The sequence below is a fragment of the Notolepis coatsorum genome (assembly GCF_963971535.1).
Source record: "Notolepis coatsorum genome assembly, chromosome: 16".
Classification (NCBI taxonomy): domain Eukaryota; kingdom Metazoa; phylum Chordata; class Actinopteri; order Aulopiformes; family Paralepididae; genus Notolepis; species Notolepis coatsorum.
The window spans coordinates 18,849,979-18,871,766 of record NC_140180.1 but is presented as its reverse complement, the minus strand read 5'-3'; the positions used below and the strand labels follow the sequence as shown (position 1 = coordinate 18,871,766).

General features: G+C 42.9%; 1 protein-coding gene across 1 annotated transcript in view; it reads right to left on the bottom strand.

Annotated features, from left to right (window-relative positions):
- hydin (HYDIN axonemal central pair apparatus protein) overlaps positions 1-21,788 on the bottom strand; it is a gene marked incomplete at both ends in the record, with an annotated part of 297,572 nt that overhangs the window by 208,871 nt on the left and 66,913 nt on the right. The window contains 9 exon segments of the mRNA XM_084331981.1: positions 2,019-2,146; positions 2,656-2,789; positions 4,820-4,994; positions 11,673-11,867; positions 12,270-12,479; positions 13,859-13,964; positions 16,579-16,799; positions 20,289-20,381; positions 21,269-21,415. Coding sequence (XP_084188107.1) covers positions 2,019-2,146; positions 2,656-2,789; positions 4,820-4,994; positions 11,673-11,867; positions 12,270-12,479; positions 13,859-13,964; positions 16,579-16,799; positions 20,289-20,381; positions 21,269-21,415 — 1,409 coding nt within the window.

Here is a 21,788-nt window from a genome sequence, read left to right as displayed (position 1 = left end):
TCAAAAAATGAGTTTTTCAAAATGGTATAAAACGGAAATGAACCGAAAACAATCCGTTTCGACAATGTTGACTGCAAACAAGTAATTGATAAGCGACGGCCATATTATACACATAGCAATAATTTAAGATATAGTTTATGCGTTGAAATTGACAACTTCATTGGATTTATTTATTCTCTAAAAATATCTATAATCATACGATTAAATATTGTTTAAAATAAAACGCTAAATACTAGGGCGGCTAGGTGGCGCAGTGGGCAAGGCGCTCGCCACCAACGCAGGAGACGCTGGGTTCGAGCCCAGCTCTCGGCGTTGCTACCAGCTTGGCTGGTCGTTCATACTAATACAATAATACAATTGGCAGTATTAGGGGGTGGGAAGCTGGTGGGTGGGGATCGGACGTTGTGGACAGCGACTCCTACAGGTCGGTTGGTGCACCTGCGCAGTAGAATCAGGAAGCGACGAGGGCGGCGTGTCCCTCCCACGCAGACCCTCGCCGCTGAGAGATCGCGCTGTGCAGGTGAAAAGATGCGACGGCTGCCTCCTCGAGTACCGGAGGGGACACGTGATGCAAGGCTTCGTCCACATTGCAGCCGGCTTGTGGGAGGCATGGCCTAACAGCGTTCGAGACAGGGGAGGGTAGAATTGGACAATACGAAATTGGGGACGGGAAAAAAAACACAAAATACTATTATTCTGTGTGTCATGTTTCCAAATAAGATTGTTCACAATCACAACGGGAAATGCTGTATACGTTCAATTTGTTGGTTACACCTCCGTGATCAATCGCGCTCTCAGTGAAGTTTCTCATAGTTCGCTCGGCTTAGTCCATTATTTCACATCCCATGGGGGTGTTTCATTACCATTATATGGATAATCATGCACGAGCATAGACGGTAAGAACAAATGGTATTTATCAACATGGAGTGTGCGTATGACCTGTGCACGCACGGTTGATAAATCCCGATTTTTCTGGGCGTAGAGACAATCTAAATTCCTTGCGTAGGAACAAAAATAGAACACTTTCTACGCATTATTGATAAATGAGGGCCCAGGTCTTTATTCAATGGATATAGTTTTAGAATGGCAAACTTGCGAGTCCTAAAACTATATTTTATATTATAGCTATGGATTTAATAACGCCGTCGACTGTCAGTGAGTTGCTTCTGGTCAACATGCAAAAAACATTCTGTTTTTTTCATCCGTACATTTCCGTTTTATACCGTTTTGAATACGAGTATGGTTTGGGTGATTCTGAGTAATTCCAGGAAAAGACGAGAAAAAGGCATTTTAGTGTAATCCAGTCATCACGTTGTAATTTTTCGGCTGATTATCTAATCATCCTGAAATCAACGCTAGATTATCATTATTATATTTCCTCGTGCATACATGAAATGGCCCTCGTAGAGTGGCGCGTTGTAAAGGCCTGGCTCGCCGGAGTATTTAAACCCCGCCCCCACGGCTCAGATCGGCTCAGAAAATACACCAGACTATTTCCACTGGAGTGCAATAGCTCCGCAAGGCAGTAGAGGGCGGTGTTGACCGTCTGGCAGCTCAGACAGGGTCTGAAGGGTCTGCAGAGGCTGCAGCCATGAATTATGAATAGATATAGCGAATAAAAGAAATAACGATCCCAAAAACGAGTTAACTGAACGCATGGTGGGCAATAACGAGTTAACTCGTTCTTGGTGCAGATTGTGTTAAGAAGTAAGTAAAAAGTAAGTAAGGGAATGTTCAGTCAATATACAATATACAATACAGAGTAAAATTAGTAACAGTGAGGTACAATGCAGAAATGAGATGAGGTACAAAACGTAGGGTAGGGTGCAAATGAGGTATGAATGTAGTGCAAATCTCTTTAATAATAGATAAATATAAAGTGTGTTAAAGTGTCTAAAGTGAGTGTTTGTTTAAAGTGAGTGTGGATGTGTGTGCAGTGAGTGTAGAATGATGATGGGTTACATTGAGCATCATGATGGCCTGTGCGTGCGTGCGTGCGTGCGTGCGTGTTAGTCAACCTGCTGAGCTTGCGCCACCTGCTGGAGGAAGGCTTTCCCTGGAGCTCCAGCAGAAGACTGTTAGTCATGGAAACAGCATTCGCTTTCACCAGCAGTCTTTCTACCTCCAGCTGAACCAAACCATCGTACTACAGAGAGAGAGAGAGAGAGAGAGAGAGAGAGAGAGAGAGAGAGAGAGAGAGAGAGAGAGAGAGAGAGAGAGAGAGAGAGAGAGAGAGAGAGAGAGAGAGAGAGAGAGAGAGAGAGAGAGAGAGAGAGAGAGAGAGAGAGAGAGAGAGAGAGAGAGAGAGAGAGAGAGAGAGAGAGAGAGAGAGAGAGAGAGAGAGATGAAACAGACATACTAGAATACCTTATCACTCTATAGGACCCACCTTTATTTCCTATTGCAGTGTTTACAAGTATCAATAAGTGACATTAAAATAATTTGCTAAAATGTGGGGAAATCATGATATTACTGTTCCACTACAACTTGTTTACTAGATCCAGTAATAACTTATAAGACAATAAATTCATAACTTTTTTGTTGACTAATTCCTCTTTGATTCTGTAACTGTGAGCACATAGCAAGCCTTGTCTCCTCCAACATGGTGGAATGATGAGCTTTCCAAACATTCCATGAAAGAACTGTGTTACTAACAGTGGTGATGTAGGCCGCCTCCGTCTCCTCCTCCTCCCTGCGACCTGCGGTGGTGGCTGTGCTCAGGGCCTCCTCTCTGACTCTGTCTGCCTCCACCACAGCCTTGGCCTGCTGCAACACCTCACTGTACTCCTCTGTAAGGGAATCACCACGTCAAACCAGAACAGCACTCAGAAAGATGCCAACACACCGCTCTACAGCACACCTGTACACCTGTAACTCTATGCTACGGCTAAGCTACTAGTTATCACAGCCAGGCAGATTAACATGGAGTGAAAAGAACTGTTGATCTCCCAGGTCACGGTATGTTGTGTCCTTTTTATTTTACTTACTCAGAAGCATTTTATATTGACTTAACAAAACATTGGGGCCATTTATTTGTCAAGCATGAAGTTGTTGAAATGATCCAACTTGTCAAAACTTCAACGGAGAGACTGACTACTTTCTGGAGGCTGACATCTTGAATTCTGTACTTTCACTCAAAGTCACGTTCTAATCAAGATGTCGGTGCCCAGAAAGCAGACAGACTGCTATTGAATGGTAGCTAAACAAAGGCAATGGTATTTGCTCCAACTAGGTCAACTGCCTCTCCCCCCTCTATTTTCACCCTTGATGGTTATTCTATTGAGGTTATTGAAACTTACAAATACCTTGGCATCTGGCTGGACAAGAACGTAGATTTTAAACATCATATTGATGCTTTAATAAAAAAAAAATGTAATTCACAGGAGCTTTTTTCGGGGGTTAAATCATACTTTTAAACAGGTGGTTATGGCCCTTTTCTTGTCACAACTAGATTATGGCGACATAGATTTGCTTATCCTAATGCCTTAGCCAAACTCTATCCGCTTTACTATGCCGCTCTGAGATTTATCTCCAGCTCACCTTATAGGAGGACGCATCACTGTACACTTTACTCACTACCGTACTTTTCGGACTATAAGCCGCGGCTTTTCCCCCCATTTTACGACCCTGCGGCTTATATAACGGTGCGGCTTATATGTGGACAAAACCCGAAAATCTAAATATTGCTTTTTTTACTGCATTGAAATGTTATTTATCTGTTCCTTTATTTACTTAATACAACTTGTAAATGAGTTAATTCTTGTTATTTGTCCGACAGTATTGTGTCCCAATGGGAGTCATTCTCTGTAGAGGTGGGAGTCATTCTCTGTAGAGGTGGGAGTCATTCTCTGTAGAGGTGGGAGTCATTCTCTGTAGAGGTGGGAACTTAAAGCTCAATATAAGAACGGCCATGCACCACCACTCACAGAATCGAGAAAGAGCCATCAATCTGTCAATCCTTTCCGTGTCCGGGCCGGGTGAGGTTTCCTGTGTTGAGTCAAATTAAGCCGCAGGCTCCACTCCTTACATATGGTAATTAAACATTAAAACACATGCGGCTTATAGTCCAGTGCGGCTTATATATGTACACATCATTCAATTTAGCTGCTGCGGCTTATAGTCCGGTGCGGCTTATAGTGCGAAAAGTACGGTAATTGTTTGGACTTCACTGGCTACACGCAGGTTGCAGCACTGGTATGTTTTCATATATAAGGCTGTTCTTGGTAAACTTCCATGGTACATCGGTTCCATGCTTGAATTAATTAAAAACTCCCTCAATCTCAGATCCAGCACCTGGATGCGCTTTAAAGTACCACCCGTGTGGACTGAGGCAAGTAGAAGAAGCCTATTTTAGTTCTTGGTCCTGGAATGACCTCCAGACACGTCTCGAATTGGCCCTCTTCGATCTCCTTGTATTGTTTTAAACAAGAAAATCTGAAATCCTTGCCACCCGCTGCTCCTGCTTTGACGTTGAATTTAAAATGTGGGTCGTTTCGGTTGATTATTGTGCTTGTATTTTATTAAGCTGAATTAGACTTTTCATTAAAAAAAAATATCGGTTGTATGGTAGTCTACTGTATGTGTATTGTGTTTTTGATATGTATGTATTGTCATAATTCGTGCTTGCCTTCTTGGCCAGATCATCCTTGAAAAAGAGACCTCAGTCTCGATGTTTTTTTTTAATGTCTGGTTAAATAAAGGTTTGCTGATGTGTGTGTGTGTGTGTGTGTGTGTGTGTGTGTGTGTGTGTGTGTGTGTGTGTGTGTGTGTGTGTGTGTGTGTGTGTGTGTGTGTGTGTGTGTGTGTGTTGGCTCCTTACGCAGGGGTTGTGGCAGGTCCAGGCAGATGCTAGGGAAGACCCCCTCCCCGGTCAGAGTGATGTCCTGGGCTGGTAGGAAAGACATCTGCAGCTGGAAGCTCCTCTTAAACACCCCAGGGACACCAGGCAGGTACAACACACACACAAGCTGCTCCGCACCAGCCTCAATAAAGCCCTAACACACACACACACACACACACACACACACACACACACACACACACACACACACACACACACACACACACACACACACACACACACACACACACACACACACACACACACACACACACACACACACACACACACACACACACACACACACACACACACACACAATGAGACGATCGAGACTAGTGGTGGGACTCGATTAAACATTTTAATCGAATTAATTCTAGACTTTATTATTATGACTTTATAGTTAATTAATCTAAATTAATCACATTTTTATCGCATATCAATAGTTGATGCGAAAAGCTAAATTGTTCAAATCAAATACATGTTGGTATACGAGTGAATCAATGAATATTAGGGCTGTCAGTTTATCGCGTTAATTAGATTAATTAATTACACAGCAAATAATCGCGTTATGAAAATTAACTCAAAATTAATTACAATTTTTTTTTTTTTTTTTTTTTTTATTATATTTTTTTTGTATCTCATTCATTCCATAAGCATGTAGAATACACATTTACAGATTTTTTTTTAATATGGTACATTTGCATGTTCTTGGTATCTGATTCTAGGGACATCTATGAATCTCAGGGAATGTATTCCCAGTGTCAGAAATACTGTGGGCTAGATCCAAAAAGAATGGATTGCACGGTGCAAGTTGCACCCTTACTTACAATTCATTATGAATTGAAAATGGGGGACGCTGATGTAAACAAGACGAAAGTCTTTCTCTGGTCTGCATTCCCTTAACAATTGTGTGTATTGAGCCGTACTGTATTGTACCCATTCTGCAATCTGTTAATAACATTTTCATTCAATCAATCAATCTGCGCGGTGATTGATTGAATGAACATTTTATTTTGAGTAAATTGTAATGAACCAAATGAGAATATCAATTTTTTTTTTTATCTTTGACTGTGAATAACACCATGCTCAAATTGACCAGACCTGAAAAATCTAAGCAAATTAATAGATGGAAGATGATTAAACAGAAGGTTTTGTAGATACAGTACTTAATTCTGCCATCCGGACACATGCAATTTGAAATATGATTATAGAATATAGAATATGAGGCATAAAATGGGAATGCGATTAAAATGCGATTAATTAGATTAATTAATTACAAATCCTGTAATTAATTAGATTAATTTTTTTAATCGCCTGACAGCACTAATGAATATACATTATACGTTTAAGCAGCTAAATCCTGTATTAGCTACGACACAGACCAACAGACAAGGCCAGATTAAGAATTCAGAGGCCTCTGGGCCAGACTCTTGTAGAGGCCCCCACACACACATACACATGCACACACGCACAGTGGCGTTTTTATATGTAAAACATTGGTGGGGCAGCCACTAACCAAGGCTACATACCAGGCAAACTACAGTAATCAAAATGACAGTAATCCTGCTACTGATGCGTTTTTAACACGTCAACAAACAGCTATCCATCGAGAGAGAGAAAGTATAGTTGGGGAAAATTTATTATATTCCCAGCAGACTCTACGTCTAGTCTTCTTCTTCTTGTATATTTCCGGCGGACTACGCGTCTAGGCGTATTGCCGCCCTCCACAGGATAGAGGGAGCACTATAGATTTCCAGCCCTCCCTATACGTCTAGTCCAGGGGTCAGCAACCTTTACTATCAAAAGAGCCACTTTCCCCCCCTCCCACAAAATAAAATGCTCAGGGAGCCGCACAACCTATTTACCCTTAAATGAAGATAACACAGTGTATAACGTTTTATATATCCCCAAGCATACCCCACATTTAGCATAAAACGCCTGACAATTGCATACCCAAAGTAATTTGCGATTTATTATACTTTATACTTATTCCATTAATGGAATTATAAAGCAACAAAAAGAAAAGTTTTGACTTTTTATTGCTGTTTTTACCTGTTATAACAAAGGAAAACCTCAAACTCTTATGAAGAGGAGAAAAAATACTGGCTGTGTAGACCTATTTTTTTTATAAAACACAGAAGGGGAGACAAAACACTGGTGTCTGTAGACCGACTTTGAAATAAAACCCTGAACTATGCAGCTCTATTTGAGTCCTTCCCTTATTTGTGGAACATTTATAAAATAAAAAGTAGTCAACTTAAAAAAAAAAAGACTACCATGTGTAGACCTACTTTGAAATAAAACACAGAAAAGGAGAAAAAACACTGGCATCTGTAGACCTACTTTGAAATAAAACCCTGAACTATGCAGCTCTATTTGAGTCCTTCCCTTATTCGTGGAAAATCTATAAAATAAAAAGTAAATTTTTCGTTGTTCGCAAATTTCGCACCACATATCAGGCATACAGTTAGTCTTTCCTTTTTTTGGATGTATCCATGGTTAGCTTACTGGGGGGTTGGAAACTCAAGATTAGCCACTTGCAGACGGCAGGGAGAGGCACGGGGTGTGACGTACTGTATATTTTAGTTGATGAAATATTTTTGTTGACTAAATATTTTAGTTGATGAAATATTTCATTTCAGTGTCACAGTATGACATTGATCTCCAAAATCAAAAATAAATCATTTAAAAAAAGTTAAAAAAATCAAAAATATGTTGATTTGTATTTTTTATTTTTTTAGGTCCCTCGTCACTAGAGGCCCACGGGCCGCGGCCCAAACGGCCCGGTCGTTAATCCGGCCCTGCCAACAGATCAATGCAATTTTTACCAAAGTGCAGCAATTTTAGGAATAATATATATAGCGCAAAGGACCTTTTGTAAACTCAAGCACTTTCGAGGTAAAAGTAAAACGCAGTACTTTCAAGTACATTCCAGAACAGTTGACCATTGGAAAAAAATAACTCTTGATTGACCTTGAATGGCCCTTCTAAGGTTTCTCTCCTCCACATAGCCTGTGGTGCATTTTTTCCTATTGCTAGGTTTTAGTGAGTTTTTCCTTACCTTCGCGTGGGGTATATGTCTGGGAGTGTTGCATTTTATTTTGCATTTATTTTAAATGTTTTGGACTTTATGGTGTTCTTGTTTTGTTCTTGACTTATTGTGATGTTTCTTCTTGACTTGTTTAACACTTTCAGAGCCGGCCGTGTTTTCCTTTTTACCCCCTTGAATGCCCAGCACCACTTCAATGTTAACGTTAATATCGCCTAATCCATGTTTTAAATTATGGCTATGTGTCTAATCTGCCCGTCGCATTATCAATGACCCATTTCCAGTCAACATTGTCGAAGCGGATTGGTTTTTTATCGGTTAATTTCCGTTTTATATCATTTAGAAAAGCCCTCGTACTTATGGACACGACAATAGTAGTAGTTATAAGACGCTGTTGTTAACCTACATGCTAACGGCAATGGGATCGACCATAGCATTGCGGCTAGGCTAGCTACCTAGTACCGCTAGTTGAATGGATAAACGTTATTTAACATTGCAGAATGTTATTACTGATTACTATTGTCGTGTCCATAAGTTCCCTGGCAGAATACTTGTGAGGACAAAGGTATACAAAGAGGAGAGAACCATTTTAGATCGGGCATTGTTAGGTTTCGAACCTATCAAGCTAAGCTAAGCTACGTTAGCTACTCACGTTGTATACACAATATGTACAATGTTACAAGCTCAAACACCTTATAACTACTACTATTGTCGTGTCAAAATGGTTCTCTCCTCTTTGTATACCTTTGTCCTCACAAGTATTCTGCCAGGGAACTTATGGACACGACAATAGTAGTAGTTATAAGACGCTGTTGTTAGCTTACATGCTAACGGCAATGGGATCGACCATAGAATTGCGGCTAGGCTAGCTACCTAGTACCGCTAGTTGAATGGATACACGTTATTTAACATTGCAGAATGTTATTACTTATTACTATTGTCGTGTCCATAAGTTCCTGTAGGTCCTGTAGGTCCTGTAGGTCATGCTGGACCTACAAAAGGCCTTCGACACTGTCAATCACTCCATTCTAATGGACAAGCTAAAAGCAATTGGTTTTGATAGCTTATCAGTGAGCTGGATGCAATCCTACCTGGAGGGGAGAGAACAGATGGTAGAGGTAAACGGTACTCTATCCCCCCCCCTCACAGTGAGCTGTGGTGTTCCACAAGGAAGCATACTAGGACCGCTACTCTTCCTAATTTATGCAAATTACATGTCGTCAGCCTGTGACTGCAACTTGTTCCTGTTTGCGGACGACTCAGCCCTGCTGGTCTCTGACAAGAACAAATTGCAGGTTGAAAAAACCCTCAGCACGGAACTAGGCAAAATCTGCATATGGCTCGCTGATAACAAACATTACACATTACACATGGGCAAAACAGAGTCCATTCTCTTCGGTTCAAATAACAAACTCAGCAAGACCGACGGATTCTCAGTTACAGTGGGTGACAATATTGTCACAAGGAAAGACGAAATTACCTACCTGGGTTCCATCCTAGAGGCAAATCTTTCCTGTGACAAAATGGCATCCAATGTAATAAAAAAAGTCAACCAACGAACTAGATTCTTGTACCGGATCTCCTCTCTGGTAAACAAGAATACCCTGAAGACTCTGGCAGGAGCACTCATTCAAGGGTACTATGACTATGCGTGCACCTCATGGTACCAAAGCACCTCAAAGGCGCTTAAAACAAAATTACAAACATCACAAAACAAACTGGTCAGACTACTACTTGACCTGAACCCCAGAACCCACCTCACCCCTGCCCACTTTGCCAACCTAGGATAGCTTAGAGTAGACGACAGAGTACAGCAACTTGCAATGGGCCTGGTCTACAAGATACACTATACGACCGGGGTGCCCATGTACATGTCAAAATACTTCCCAAAGGTCAGTGAATACCACAACCACTACACCAGAGGAAGCTCAACAAATCATGTTAAACCCATTCGGCTCAAACAAGGGACTAAACACGTTTCGCAATTATGCCACAACAATGTGGAACGCCCTACCCAAAGCTGTAAAGGAATGTGAATCCCTGCCCACATTCAAAACCGCTCTTAAAGAGCACCTACGGGAGGCTGCAATTCGAAACTGGCCACCGTAAATGCCCAAAACCCCCACCACCTCCTAATACAGTCTCCTCACCACCGCATGTATATATTCCCTCCCCGCCGTATGTATATTTCCCTCCCACCCACCCACCCCCTCCTAATGTACAGTCCCCTCCCCATCATATGTACTCTGTCAGGATCTAGGGGTAACAGTACTGTATATTTGAATACCGTTATGTCACAAATGTATCAGTACTAAATACCTATATGTCCCTATGCCATAAATGTCATGTATGAATTGAAAATGGGGGACCCTGATGGAAACAAGACAAACGTCTTTCTCAGGTCTGCATCCCCTTAACAATTGTATGTATTGAGCCGTACTGTATTGTACCCATTCTGCAATCTGTTAAATAAAGTTTTCATTCATTCATTCATTCATTCATTCATTCATTCATTCATTCATTCAGAATACTTGTGAGGACAAAGGTATACAAAGAGGAGTAACAGCTGTTCGATTTCAGCGTCCGTCCTCCTGCTACGCTCATAGCGAGGGGGGCGTACTAGCGTAGGTCAGCGGCCAATCAGAGCGCAAAACGGGAACCCGGAAGCGTTGTAAAAAGGCTACATGCGGGCTGGCCTGTGCAGATAAAGAAATTATATATATATATTTTTTTTTAAATAAAGTAGAATATTAATTTTTTCGCAGTCAGGCCACTGAACTTAGAAGCAGGCCAGGCCAGTGTTTCTAGTTGCGACGGCGCGATAGTTAGATAACCTAGGTGGGGAACAACCAGGAGATCACTGTGACAGAGAGTAACACAGTCTAAACATGATCTGAAATGAAAAAAATTATAATAATAAAAAGAATATCTAACCTTACTGTCTGTCATGCACTTGTCCTAATATACTAACCTACACTGTAGCACTCAACACTTTGATGAACAGTGTTACTCAGCTGATAGAGTTGTGCCCTTCCTGATGACTTGTTGTACAGAACTTGTAGGTCGCTTTGGATAAAAGCGTCAGCTAAATGACTAAAGGTAAATGTAAACAATCATTAATATTTTATTCAACTTCAGCCCTGATCATAACCATTTTTAGTTTTAGTTTTTTTGTAATGTCATATTCAAAATGAAATACTCTCACTTTTCTGAAAAGAGTTGTTAAATCTGACATTACAAAAAAAAATGTAATCCATCAAAAGTGTTGTTGCTAATCATTGACATATGCTAGACTGTAATAATCCCCCCCAATAAAAATCCACTTTGCATTTGATATTGAAGATATTTACATTTTTGTGTGTTTTTAATTTTCTTTTACAATAATTTGTGATGCCATCACACACACATTTAAAGGGTAACATATCTAAAATTCCTGCACCAGAATGCAGGAAATTAAGTCTTTGTAACTAAAGATTTCCTGGTGGGGGACCCCCCGTTTAAAAAGTGGCCTGACTGGGGTTATATTTCGCACCATATTTCCCGACCTGAATTTTTTCCCCAGTCCGGCCCTGCCCGTGACCCATGTTGGGTTCCATTCCACTGTTTACTAAATGCTGATCTCAGAGATGATACACATTTGAATTATTTTAACATTCCATACGGCAATTTCTAGACATTCATTACTCACTGTTTCTTAGACCTTTGACTCTAGACTTATTCAAATTTCTTGGTGGTGAATTTTTCACACTTTTCCCCACATATTAACCAAATGAAACTCACGGCGTTGGGGACGACCAGGGGCTGACCAGGTCTGGGCTCCACCTCCTCCTGCCCTCTGTCCTGCCCTCCATCACTCTGGATCTCCTGCTGCTCCTCTACCCCCTCCTTGTCCCGGGGCAGCAGGGTGCTGAATCTGAAGTCCACCTTGCCAGTGTTCCTCAGAGTCAACACCGCCTCCGCAACACAGTCAAACGGCTGAGAGAGAGAGAGAGAGAGAGAGAGAGAGAGAGAGAGAGAGAGAGAGAGAGAGAGAGAGAGAGAGAGAGAGAGAGAGAGAGAGAGAGAGAGAGAGAAGTCACGAAACAAAGTATGAGGACTATCAGGTAACCTACCACAAAGTATGAGAACTAACCTACCACAAAGTATGAGAACTATCAGGTAACCTACCACAAAGTATGAGAACTAACCTACCACAAAGTATGAGAACTAACCTACCACAAAGTATGAGAACTAACCTACCACAAAGTATGAGAACTAACCTACCACAAAGTATGAGAACTAACCTACCGCAAAGTATGAGAACTAACCTACCACAAAGCATGGGAACTAACAGGTAACCTACCATAGATGACTTCTACAGTGGCTGGTATTCAGTACCTGCAGTCCGAAGTCGATGTGACAGGTGTCCAGGCTGTAGGTCAACTCTGAGGCCTCCCCTCTCAGTGTGATGTCATAGGTCGGCCCCTCCTCCACGTGGCACTGTGCCAGCACCTGGGCGCTGACGTGGGCGTGGCCGTAGAAGGAGAAGGTCACCAGCTGACTGGTTCCCGGCGACAGCCGCCCATAGATGGGCAGGATATCAAACACCTGCAGGTAGAGATGGGGCAGCCCACAGTGAGCACAGACTGATGATCCATAGCTAACCCTAACTAACCTTACTGTCATGCACTTGTCCTAATATACTAACCTACACTGTAGCACGCAACACTTTGATGAACATTGTTACTCAGCTGATAGAGTTGTGCCCTTCCTGATGACTTGTCGTACAGAACTTGTAAGTCGCTTTGGATAAAAGCGTCAGCTAAATGACTAAATGTGAATTTAGTACAAATCCCACGTTTACCCAGGTGCGCTCATGTGTAGGAAAAGGAAATTAGTTTGAGAGGCACAGTATATTTGCATGTTTATTAGTGTGTCCATGTGTGAGTGTCCATGTGTGAGTGTGTGTGTGAGTGTCCATGTGCGAGTGTGTGTGTGTGTGTGCGTGCGTGCGTGCGTGCGTGCGTGCGTGCGTGCGTGCGTGCGTGCGTGCGTGTGTGTGTGTGTACATACGTGTGTGCGTGTGTGTGTGTGAGTGTGAGTGTGAGTGTGTGCGTGTGCGTGTGCGTGTGTGTGTGTGTACATACGTGTGTGCGTGTGTGTGTGTGAGTGTGAGTGTGAGTGTGTGCGTGTGCGTGTGCGTGTGTGTGTGTGTACATACGTGTGCAGGTGCATGTGTGCCTCCCTCCTCATCCTCCAGGCACAGTCTGGGAACCTCCGTCGTTCTGCAAGAAGAATATATAACTTTGTACAGTGTGTAATATATATATTTATTACATGGCGTTTTAACATTCGCCAAAATGCTTGATTGTGATTGGTCAATAGCGCTCCGTTTCCCCTAGCAGCGGTAAATTATTTCTCGATAATTGACCACTGCTATGGGTAACGCGCAATAATGACCGCTGTTAGGGGCAACAGAGCGCTATTGACCAATCACAATCAAGCATTTTGATCGCAGTCACGAAAGCTATAACCTCGTTCCCAGCTTTATCTCGCACAGCTGCACTACATCAGGTGCAATCACGTCCACACCTGCCGGCAATGACAGAGGAGCCACAGAACAACTGCGTCTGCATTTGATCTCGTCTTGTCGATGGTGTAAAATTTATTTGGTATATTGTTAGTAAGTTAGCCATGTAATAAGCGGGATAATGTATAGCTATACTCGGTCATTGTCGCAAAATAATTGACCTTCACTGCGTTCTAGAACGCAGTGTCGGTCAATTATTTTGCGACAATGACCTCGTCATTACATACATACATTACATACATACATTACATACATTATCCCTTACATATACTGTGGCAGACCGGCTGGCGTGGTAATGGAGGGCCGCTATGTGTCGGCCAAGGTACTGAGGCATATGCCCATATTAGGAGTTCCGGAGAGACTCCAGGCAGAGCGCATCAGCACAGATGAAGCACACCTGTGCCAGACACGCCCCGAGACAGGTGAGCGCAATCACCACACAATCAAGCCACATAGAAAATGGAGACAGAGTGACAGAGTCATTGGAGTAGCTGAGGCGAAACCTGTACGGAACGAGAGAGGAAGTGAGTAAGAGAGAAGAGAAGAAGAGGAGGAAGATTGTTGTCTGTGGTACCCCATGCTGTGTTTATCTGCTTTCGGAAGGAGGACCCTGCTGTGTGCTATAACCCCTGATCGGCTGAGAATCCGCGTGTGTATCGACCCCTGCTTGTCTGACGTCTCTTCTCCCGGATCATCCCCGGCCCGTACGAGAACCGCTCTCTGTGGACCGAACCCTGCTAATGGACCAAGACGATTCTCTAGGATTACGGACTGGCTGGCGATCACAGTAACCCCTCCTTTTCCCTTAAACAACATTCAAACTGCTGTTAAACTTACATCTACTGTGTGCTGTGTGTATTTAGTTAAATCCAGTCTAGTGACTGACAACTCATAAACCCCCCCCCCCCCCCCCCCGAGTCTGTCACAACGGATATATAAAACAGAAACTCAAAATGTTATAGGTGAACGTATGGAAATCTAGAAGTGATATCTATTAGGACATGTCGTGTATACAAATGTAGATGTTAATTACCTGAACATTGTATAAAGGTAAAATAAATTGTGATAAACACACACGCACACACACTGACCTATTAGACTCTATTAGACCTATTAGTTTAAAGATAGACTCCATCTTTTGCAATTGTCCATCTCTGTCCAATCCAACCTCTGTCTGCCCAGCAAACCTGGGTCAGGGGAAAGCATTGTTAATGCAAATGTTATCATTCCTGTATCTGGGGAATTGCCGTTTCTTTATGGAGTTACTAGATAGTTTATGTTAAAAATGTAGGGGTGGGGTGCTCCAGTAGCACACCATGTTACCGCGCTGCGTCGCGGGACTCCGTGCTGCGTCACGGATCTGGTTGACTCCGAGTTCGATTCCCGGACTCGCCGTCATTTGCCGAATGTCTCCCCCTGCTCTCTCTCCCGTTTCACCCTACAACTGTCGGTCATGCTTGACCAGAAAAGCGATAAACGCTAAAAAATAAAGTTTAAAAAAAAAAAATGTAGGGGCGCCCGAGTGGCACAACGCATACAGCACTACGGTGCAACACGGCCGACCCGGGTTCGACTCCCAGACCCGGTGATCTTTGCCAAATGTCTTCCCCGGTCTATCTCCCATTCCTCCTCTCTTTCTCTCTCTGCCGGACTGCCCGGTAGCAAAAATCAATAAAAACCTACAAAAACATAACTTGTCCGAAATGACAAGTAACAAAGTTACTGTCAAAGTTAACGCAGTATTAAATCTATATCTTTTTACTTTTTTAAATTATTTGTATTATTGATGCTCTCATTGATACTATGTTTGTTTCTGAAGTGTGTGTGTGTGAGTGAGTGAGTGAGTGAGAGAGAGAGAGAGAGATGAGGAAGGGGCAAGAGAGAAAGAGAGCTGGGAGAGTGTGTGTGTGAGGCTACGTTTAGACGAGCGTTTTGTGAACAGAAACCGCAAAAGTCATCTTGCGGTTTCACTTTTAATTTTACGTTTAGACGAGCGTTTTGGGGTGGAATTCTTTGTGCAGACGAGGCTGTAACGACGGAGCCCCGCTGTCACACGATTGGCGCATATGTCACATGACGTGCTGTGAAGACCCGCCCTACTCTGCCTCTGATTCGCAGACTGTGGATGGGGAATGTGATTGGACCAAAGTCACTCACAGACAGTGGGTCCACTCACGCCGCGGGACAGATTCTTGTGTATTTAACCCTTTCACTGCCACACGACAGCCGGTTGTGTGATAGTAAAGGGTTAACCTTCTGTCGTGTGGCAGTGAAAGGGTTAAAAGTACTGCCAATGTAGCCTTCAGGTGATCTCCGTTGATAATAGTCAGACATACTTGCTTTGTTTACGTCTCGGCTACTGGCGCATACCTGCTACCTGTGACGTAAGCAGTACGCGCGACCAGAGCCGTGACAACCCTTTCGTCATCGTTTTAACAGATTTATACGGTTTAACAGTTTAGACGAGAGCGCAAAGGTTTTGCGTTTCTAGGAATTCCACCCTGGAAGGTAGTCTCACTTTTTTGCGGTTTCACCCCGTAAAAACGCCGTTTCCGTATACACGAAAGGCACATCCGAAAAAATATTTTTGCGGATTCACCTGCTAGCGTTTCCGTCTAAACGGGGCCTGAGAGAGAGAGAGGGGGGGGGGTGATTACTCAGCCCTTGTGTGGGTGAATGTAACAAGTTCCTAACGTTTTCTTTCCCCTATTATTTCATGCACACTTTATTCATTGTTGTAAATGATTATTTTCGTTTAAGTTATTTTGTGCATTACTCTGTTTTGAATTTGATGCAAATTTGCAATGCATGAGGGTCATCCTTTTGTGTTAAATGGCTGCATAAAGCAAGCATTTGTTGACTCTCATGTTGATAAGAGTATTAAAACTTGGAACTTGAAAAAGATCTGTTTAAGGTAGATAAAAAAAATAAAAAAAACGTTTGATTAATTTGCGATTAATCGCAAGTTAACTATGGACAATCATGCGATTAATCAGATTAAATATTTTAATCGATTGACAGCACTAATAAATAAATAAATTGGATGTAAACACTCATTACCTTCCCAAATCCCTGCAACAAAAGCACTGGCACAGTGTTCAGTAGAGGTAACCCTACCTGATCGTGTGATTGGGATCTAAGTGGAAGGTCCACCGGTAGGACACAGGCACTGGAGAATGGTTGGTGATGGTGAGTTCCCTCTGGGCCTCGGTGTGGTTGAGCACACAGCCAAAGTCCAGGCTGCTGGTGGAGGAGAGGTGGAGGTTGGGGAAGTGGACCTCTCCATGCAGCCACACCACGTCCTGCTGAGGGTGGTCTCTATAGCACACCCGCAGGGACTGGGGAAGAAACACAGTGAACAACATCTAGGAAAACATGGGTCTAAAATAAAGTAGTAAACATGCCTGTAGCTGCCGGTCGTGTATGTTGTCCAATTACACAACTACATAATACAAGAATCACAGAGATGGAGATAGCGTTGAACCCATGGCTTTAATGACTTACCCCCGACCTGGCAGTACATTCATGATATGACCTGTGCGTAACGTAAGCGTGCATGACAAGAGGGGCGTATGTAGACTAACGTTAAGTAGTCCCTGTACTAACTTCCTGAGCATCTTATTTTGGGGCTTTGATCCTGGTGAATATGTTTTTAGTAAGACAAATGTATCTCCAAGTGAAGAATATCCCTTATTTACATTCACATTTACATCTAGTAGTCATTTAGTTGAGGCTTTTTTCTAAAGCATGAACACATCAGCAGGAGGGGTACACCTCTGCTGGCTAAGGGTATGTGTTATTGTTAAGCTTAGTCTAGCAGTGCCAAGCTTGAGAGCTACACTCTGAATGCATAGTCGTATAGGTATTATAGTAGCTTAATACATGGCGTTTTAACATTCGCCGAAATGCTTGATTGTGATTGGTCAATAGCCCCCGACAGCGGTGAATTATTTTTCGATAACCACCGGTGATTATTGTTTTTCGCAGCTGGAGTAATCAAGCCCACTGACACACACTGTTTCAGCTGCTCAGCATATGCACAGCTGCATTCAGTCATCAGTGCAAGCTGCCGGCGATGACAGCGGGAGCGACAGAACAGAACTGCGTCTGCATTTGATCTTGTAAAATGAATTAGGTATATTGTTAGTAAGTTAGCCATGTAATAAGCGGGATAATGTATAGCCTATACTCGGTCATTGTAGCAAAATAATTGACCTTCACTGACGTTTAAAACACCTCGGCGAGGCGCCTCTGTATTTTAAACTCCGTGTCTGTCAATTATTTTGCAACAATGACCTCATACATTATCCCTTACATAGTACATAGTAGCATAGTACATAATAGTAAAAGAACGTTTATTTTCACAACTCAATTGCGGCAGATATAGTGGTTTGTTTGTTTGTTTGTTTGTTTGTTTGATGATAACTCCTAATAACAAATTCTTAGAAATGTGTTATTTGGACACTTGAGATGTGGATGGAATATTGAAATAACATGCAGAAAAAAAGGGTGATGTGGTTTTGCTCTCAGTCGTCGGGCTATGTGCCCCCTAGAATATTACAATAATCTACTACTGGTTTATTGAAGGTTCCAGACCACAGCCAAAATAAACTTGGGGACACAGCCTTCACGAATGATGCACTAAAGATGGAACACCCTACCTCTGGACATTGGGGAGGCTAGATAAAGCTATGGAACACCCTACCTCTGGACATTGGGGAGGCTAGATAAAGCTATGGAACACCCTACCTCTGGACATTAGGGAGGCTAAACAAAGCTATGGAACACCCTACCTCTGGACATTGGGGAGGCTAGATAAAGCTATGGAACACCCTACCTCTGGACATTGGGGAGGCTAGATAAAGCTATGGAACACCCTACATCTGGACATTGGGGAGGCTAGATAAAGCTATGGAACACCCTACCTCTGGACATTGGGGAGGCTAGATAAAGCTATGGAACACCCTACCTCTGGACATTGGGGAGGCTAGATAAAGCTATGGAACACCCTACATCTGGACATTAGGGAGGCTAAACAAAGCTATGGAACACCCTACCTATGGACATTAGGGAGGCACATTTTTTTTTTAAACAAGCTAAAATCTTACCTCTTCACCGTAGCCTTTTAAAGGTCCCATATCTTGCTTTATTTTTCACTTTTTGGGCAATTTTACACAATTCCTGTGAGTCTATGGAACACATCTGTAAGGTTTTTTTCAATACAATTCTGTGGAGCACCACTTTCTGCCCTTCCAATGTCCAAGCTGTTTTTGGCTGGGCTCCGCCCATACTCGCAATGCACTTTGAGTGACAGTCACCCACCTGCACTAGCAGATACGAGAGAGAGAGAGCGAGGGGACCTTTAATACACTCTGCTTGGACTCATTGCATCTAGACTGTGATTGTTGAGAGTTTACTGTAGATGAGAACTATTTATTGCACTACACTATTGCATTATTTTACTTTGTCTATTCTATTTTACTAACTATTTTACTCTTTTATGTTGTCAGATTTGTCCTAGACAGACAATGGGTCGAAACCCCTGGACAGAAGAGTGATAGTTTCAGAGTACCTAAACCACACCCAGACTTGAGGTAACGTGCCTGCCGGCGACGGCTGGGCTACAGTATATCAGACGGCTGGGCTACAGTATATCAGACGGCTGGGGTACAGTATATCAGACGGCTGGGCTACAGTATATCAGACGGCTGGGGTACAGTATATCAGACGGCTGGGCTACAGTATATCAGACGGCTGGGCTACAGTATATCAGACGGCTGGGGTACAGTATATCAGACGGCTGGGGTACAGTATATCAGACGGCTGGGCTACAGTATATCAGACGGCTGGGCTACAGTATATCAGACGGCTGGGCTACAGTATATCAGACGGCTGGGGTACAGTATATCTGGGGTACAGTATATCCCGTACTGAGGGGTGTGGGCTCCAGGGCTTCTCTTGGTGTCAAAACAGTACATAGGGATTTTATGTTATGCTATAATAGAGAGTAATTTTCTGGAGTAAAAATGACTAGACCATCGTGGGTTCAAGTCCCTGTGATCAAAAATCACAAAAGCTAAAGCTGAAAGGATATTGTGGGTTCGAGGCCCTGTGATCATAAATCACAAAAGCTAAAGTTAAAACTAAGGATGTGTATCAGTGATAATCAAACCGTAAAAACAAAGAGTCCTGTTTAAGATGTTAGATCTTAATATGAAAAACGATGTGATTTAATGTCTTACCTTGACTGTCTATTTTGCTGCTATCTTATTTTATGTCTGCACTATTTTGTAAATTGTGTGCTCATTTTGTATTTTTTTTTGCTGCTGTGAAGCACTTATTCTACTGTGAGCTGCAATTCTTGTATGAAAGGTGCTATACAAATAAAGTTTATTATTATTATTACAGCCACACATACTAGGAGGAATGCAAAATGGCCACTGCAAGAAGACTGCTGGTAGAAGCGCGTGATTTTTCCCGTAAGCCTATGTGTGCGAAGACGCTCTCTGATTGGCTAGCCGCGTACAGCGAAGACCCTCTCTGATTGGTTTAGCGCCGAAGGGTCTCTTCCGCCTTGTACATATATATTCTCTGCTTCAAAGTGGTTATGCTTTGGCCCTCTTTCGAAGTGGGTTATGCTTAGAGTTAGGGTTAAGGTTAGGGTTAAGGTTAGGGTTAGGCGGAAGAGACCCTTCGGCGCTAAACCAATCAGAGAGGGTCTTCGCTGTACGCGGCTAGCCAATCAGAGAGCGTCTTCGCACACATAGGCTACGGGGAAAAAATCACACAGTAGAAGCAGTGTAGCATCAAAGGAAAGCAATAGTTACCTCATCTGATATGCGCGATACCCGGTCCTGAGCATATGCCGGGTTGAAGCACACCCACACTGCAGCCTGCACCCCGACATGAAGAACCATGGTCTGGTGGGACACGTTTACAATGAAGCAATATAATGGTACAGTATGGAAACACAATTGATATGGTACAATATTTACATGAATCGATTTCTAAAAAAAAAAAAAAAAAAAAAAGACTGATATTGAATAAACAAACGATCGCCTTAATGTATACTGTAGCTTGGGTCAAACTGCAATATCCATCTCTCACTGTACTTTTACTGTCCGACAGCGTGGCTACATCAGTAGAGCTCCGGACTCATGACCGGAAGATCACCGGTTCGAGCCCCCGGTCAAGGCCGTTGTCGGAAAGTGGTGCTGTTGTTCAGCAGGGGACACTCTGTCCTCTAGACTCGTCAGTAACAATGCCCCTGTTACGGTGATAGGGACGCCGTACAACTGCGAGTGCCGTCCTTCGGATGAGACGCTAAACCGAGGTCCTGACTGAATTCGGTAGTTAAAGAACCCAGGACGCCTATCGTAAAGAGTAGGGGCTTTCCTGGCCAAATTCCCAATCAGTTCTCCGACATCAAGGCCACCTAATCATCCCTCCCCCTTAATTGGCTGGTATCAATCCCCGTCTCCTGAGCCTTTCAGCCATTGTGTAGTGTGATGTGCGCCTGGTGCCAGTGTATGGCAGCCATTGAGCCTGCATAGCCTAAGGTTGGGTGCTACCAGTGGCTACATTGTGAGGAGCGCCTTTTTTTTTGTCTAGAAAAGCGCCATATAAATGTAATGATCATTCATTCATACTGCAAATTGACCACACTTAGGTTGGGACTCCTTTGCAACCTGTTCCTGTGGGAATCCCAACCCTAGCATGACATAATAAGCAAAACGGCCGCCGTGAAAATATGGTCAATTGGGACCACAGGTCTGATGAAAACGGAGAGAGGTAGAGAAGTGTGTACCCTGGTGGTGGTCACTGACGCAGGGTCTCCCGGGTCGTCACACAGCGAGAAGGGCTCAGCCAGCGACAGATCCATGAACAGAACCAGGGACGACATGTTCTTCAACACCAGCTTCTTATACAGCGGCACTAGGCTCTCTCCTGGAACCTGCCAGAAGATATGAGATAAGGACTTTATTTATATCCCCGTGGGGAAATTACATCATTGTTGTTGAGACATGCCAGTGTAGAATACTAGGACTGGAAATGTCAGAAGGTAAAAATATATGATAAACCAAATCAAAGTACAAAATGCCCCATCGATGAACATAGATACCTTATTATCACATACATGCACACAGACACACACACACATACACAGATGACGGTACTCATATTCCAATGAATTACAGCTACAAATTGTATTTAAATGTAACAGTATTTCATACTGCGTTCATCGTTCATCATCTCCCCATCACTCCTTTCCTTATACGATTTTCTTGATGAAATCGAGCCATTTTATTACAAAATAGTGTGCTGGC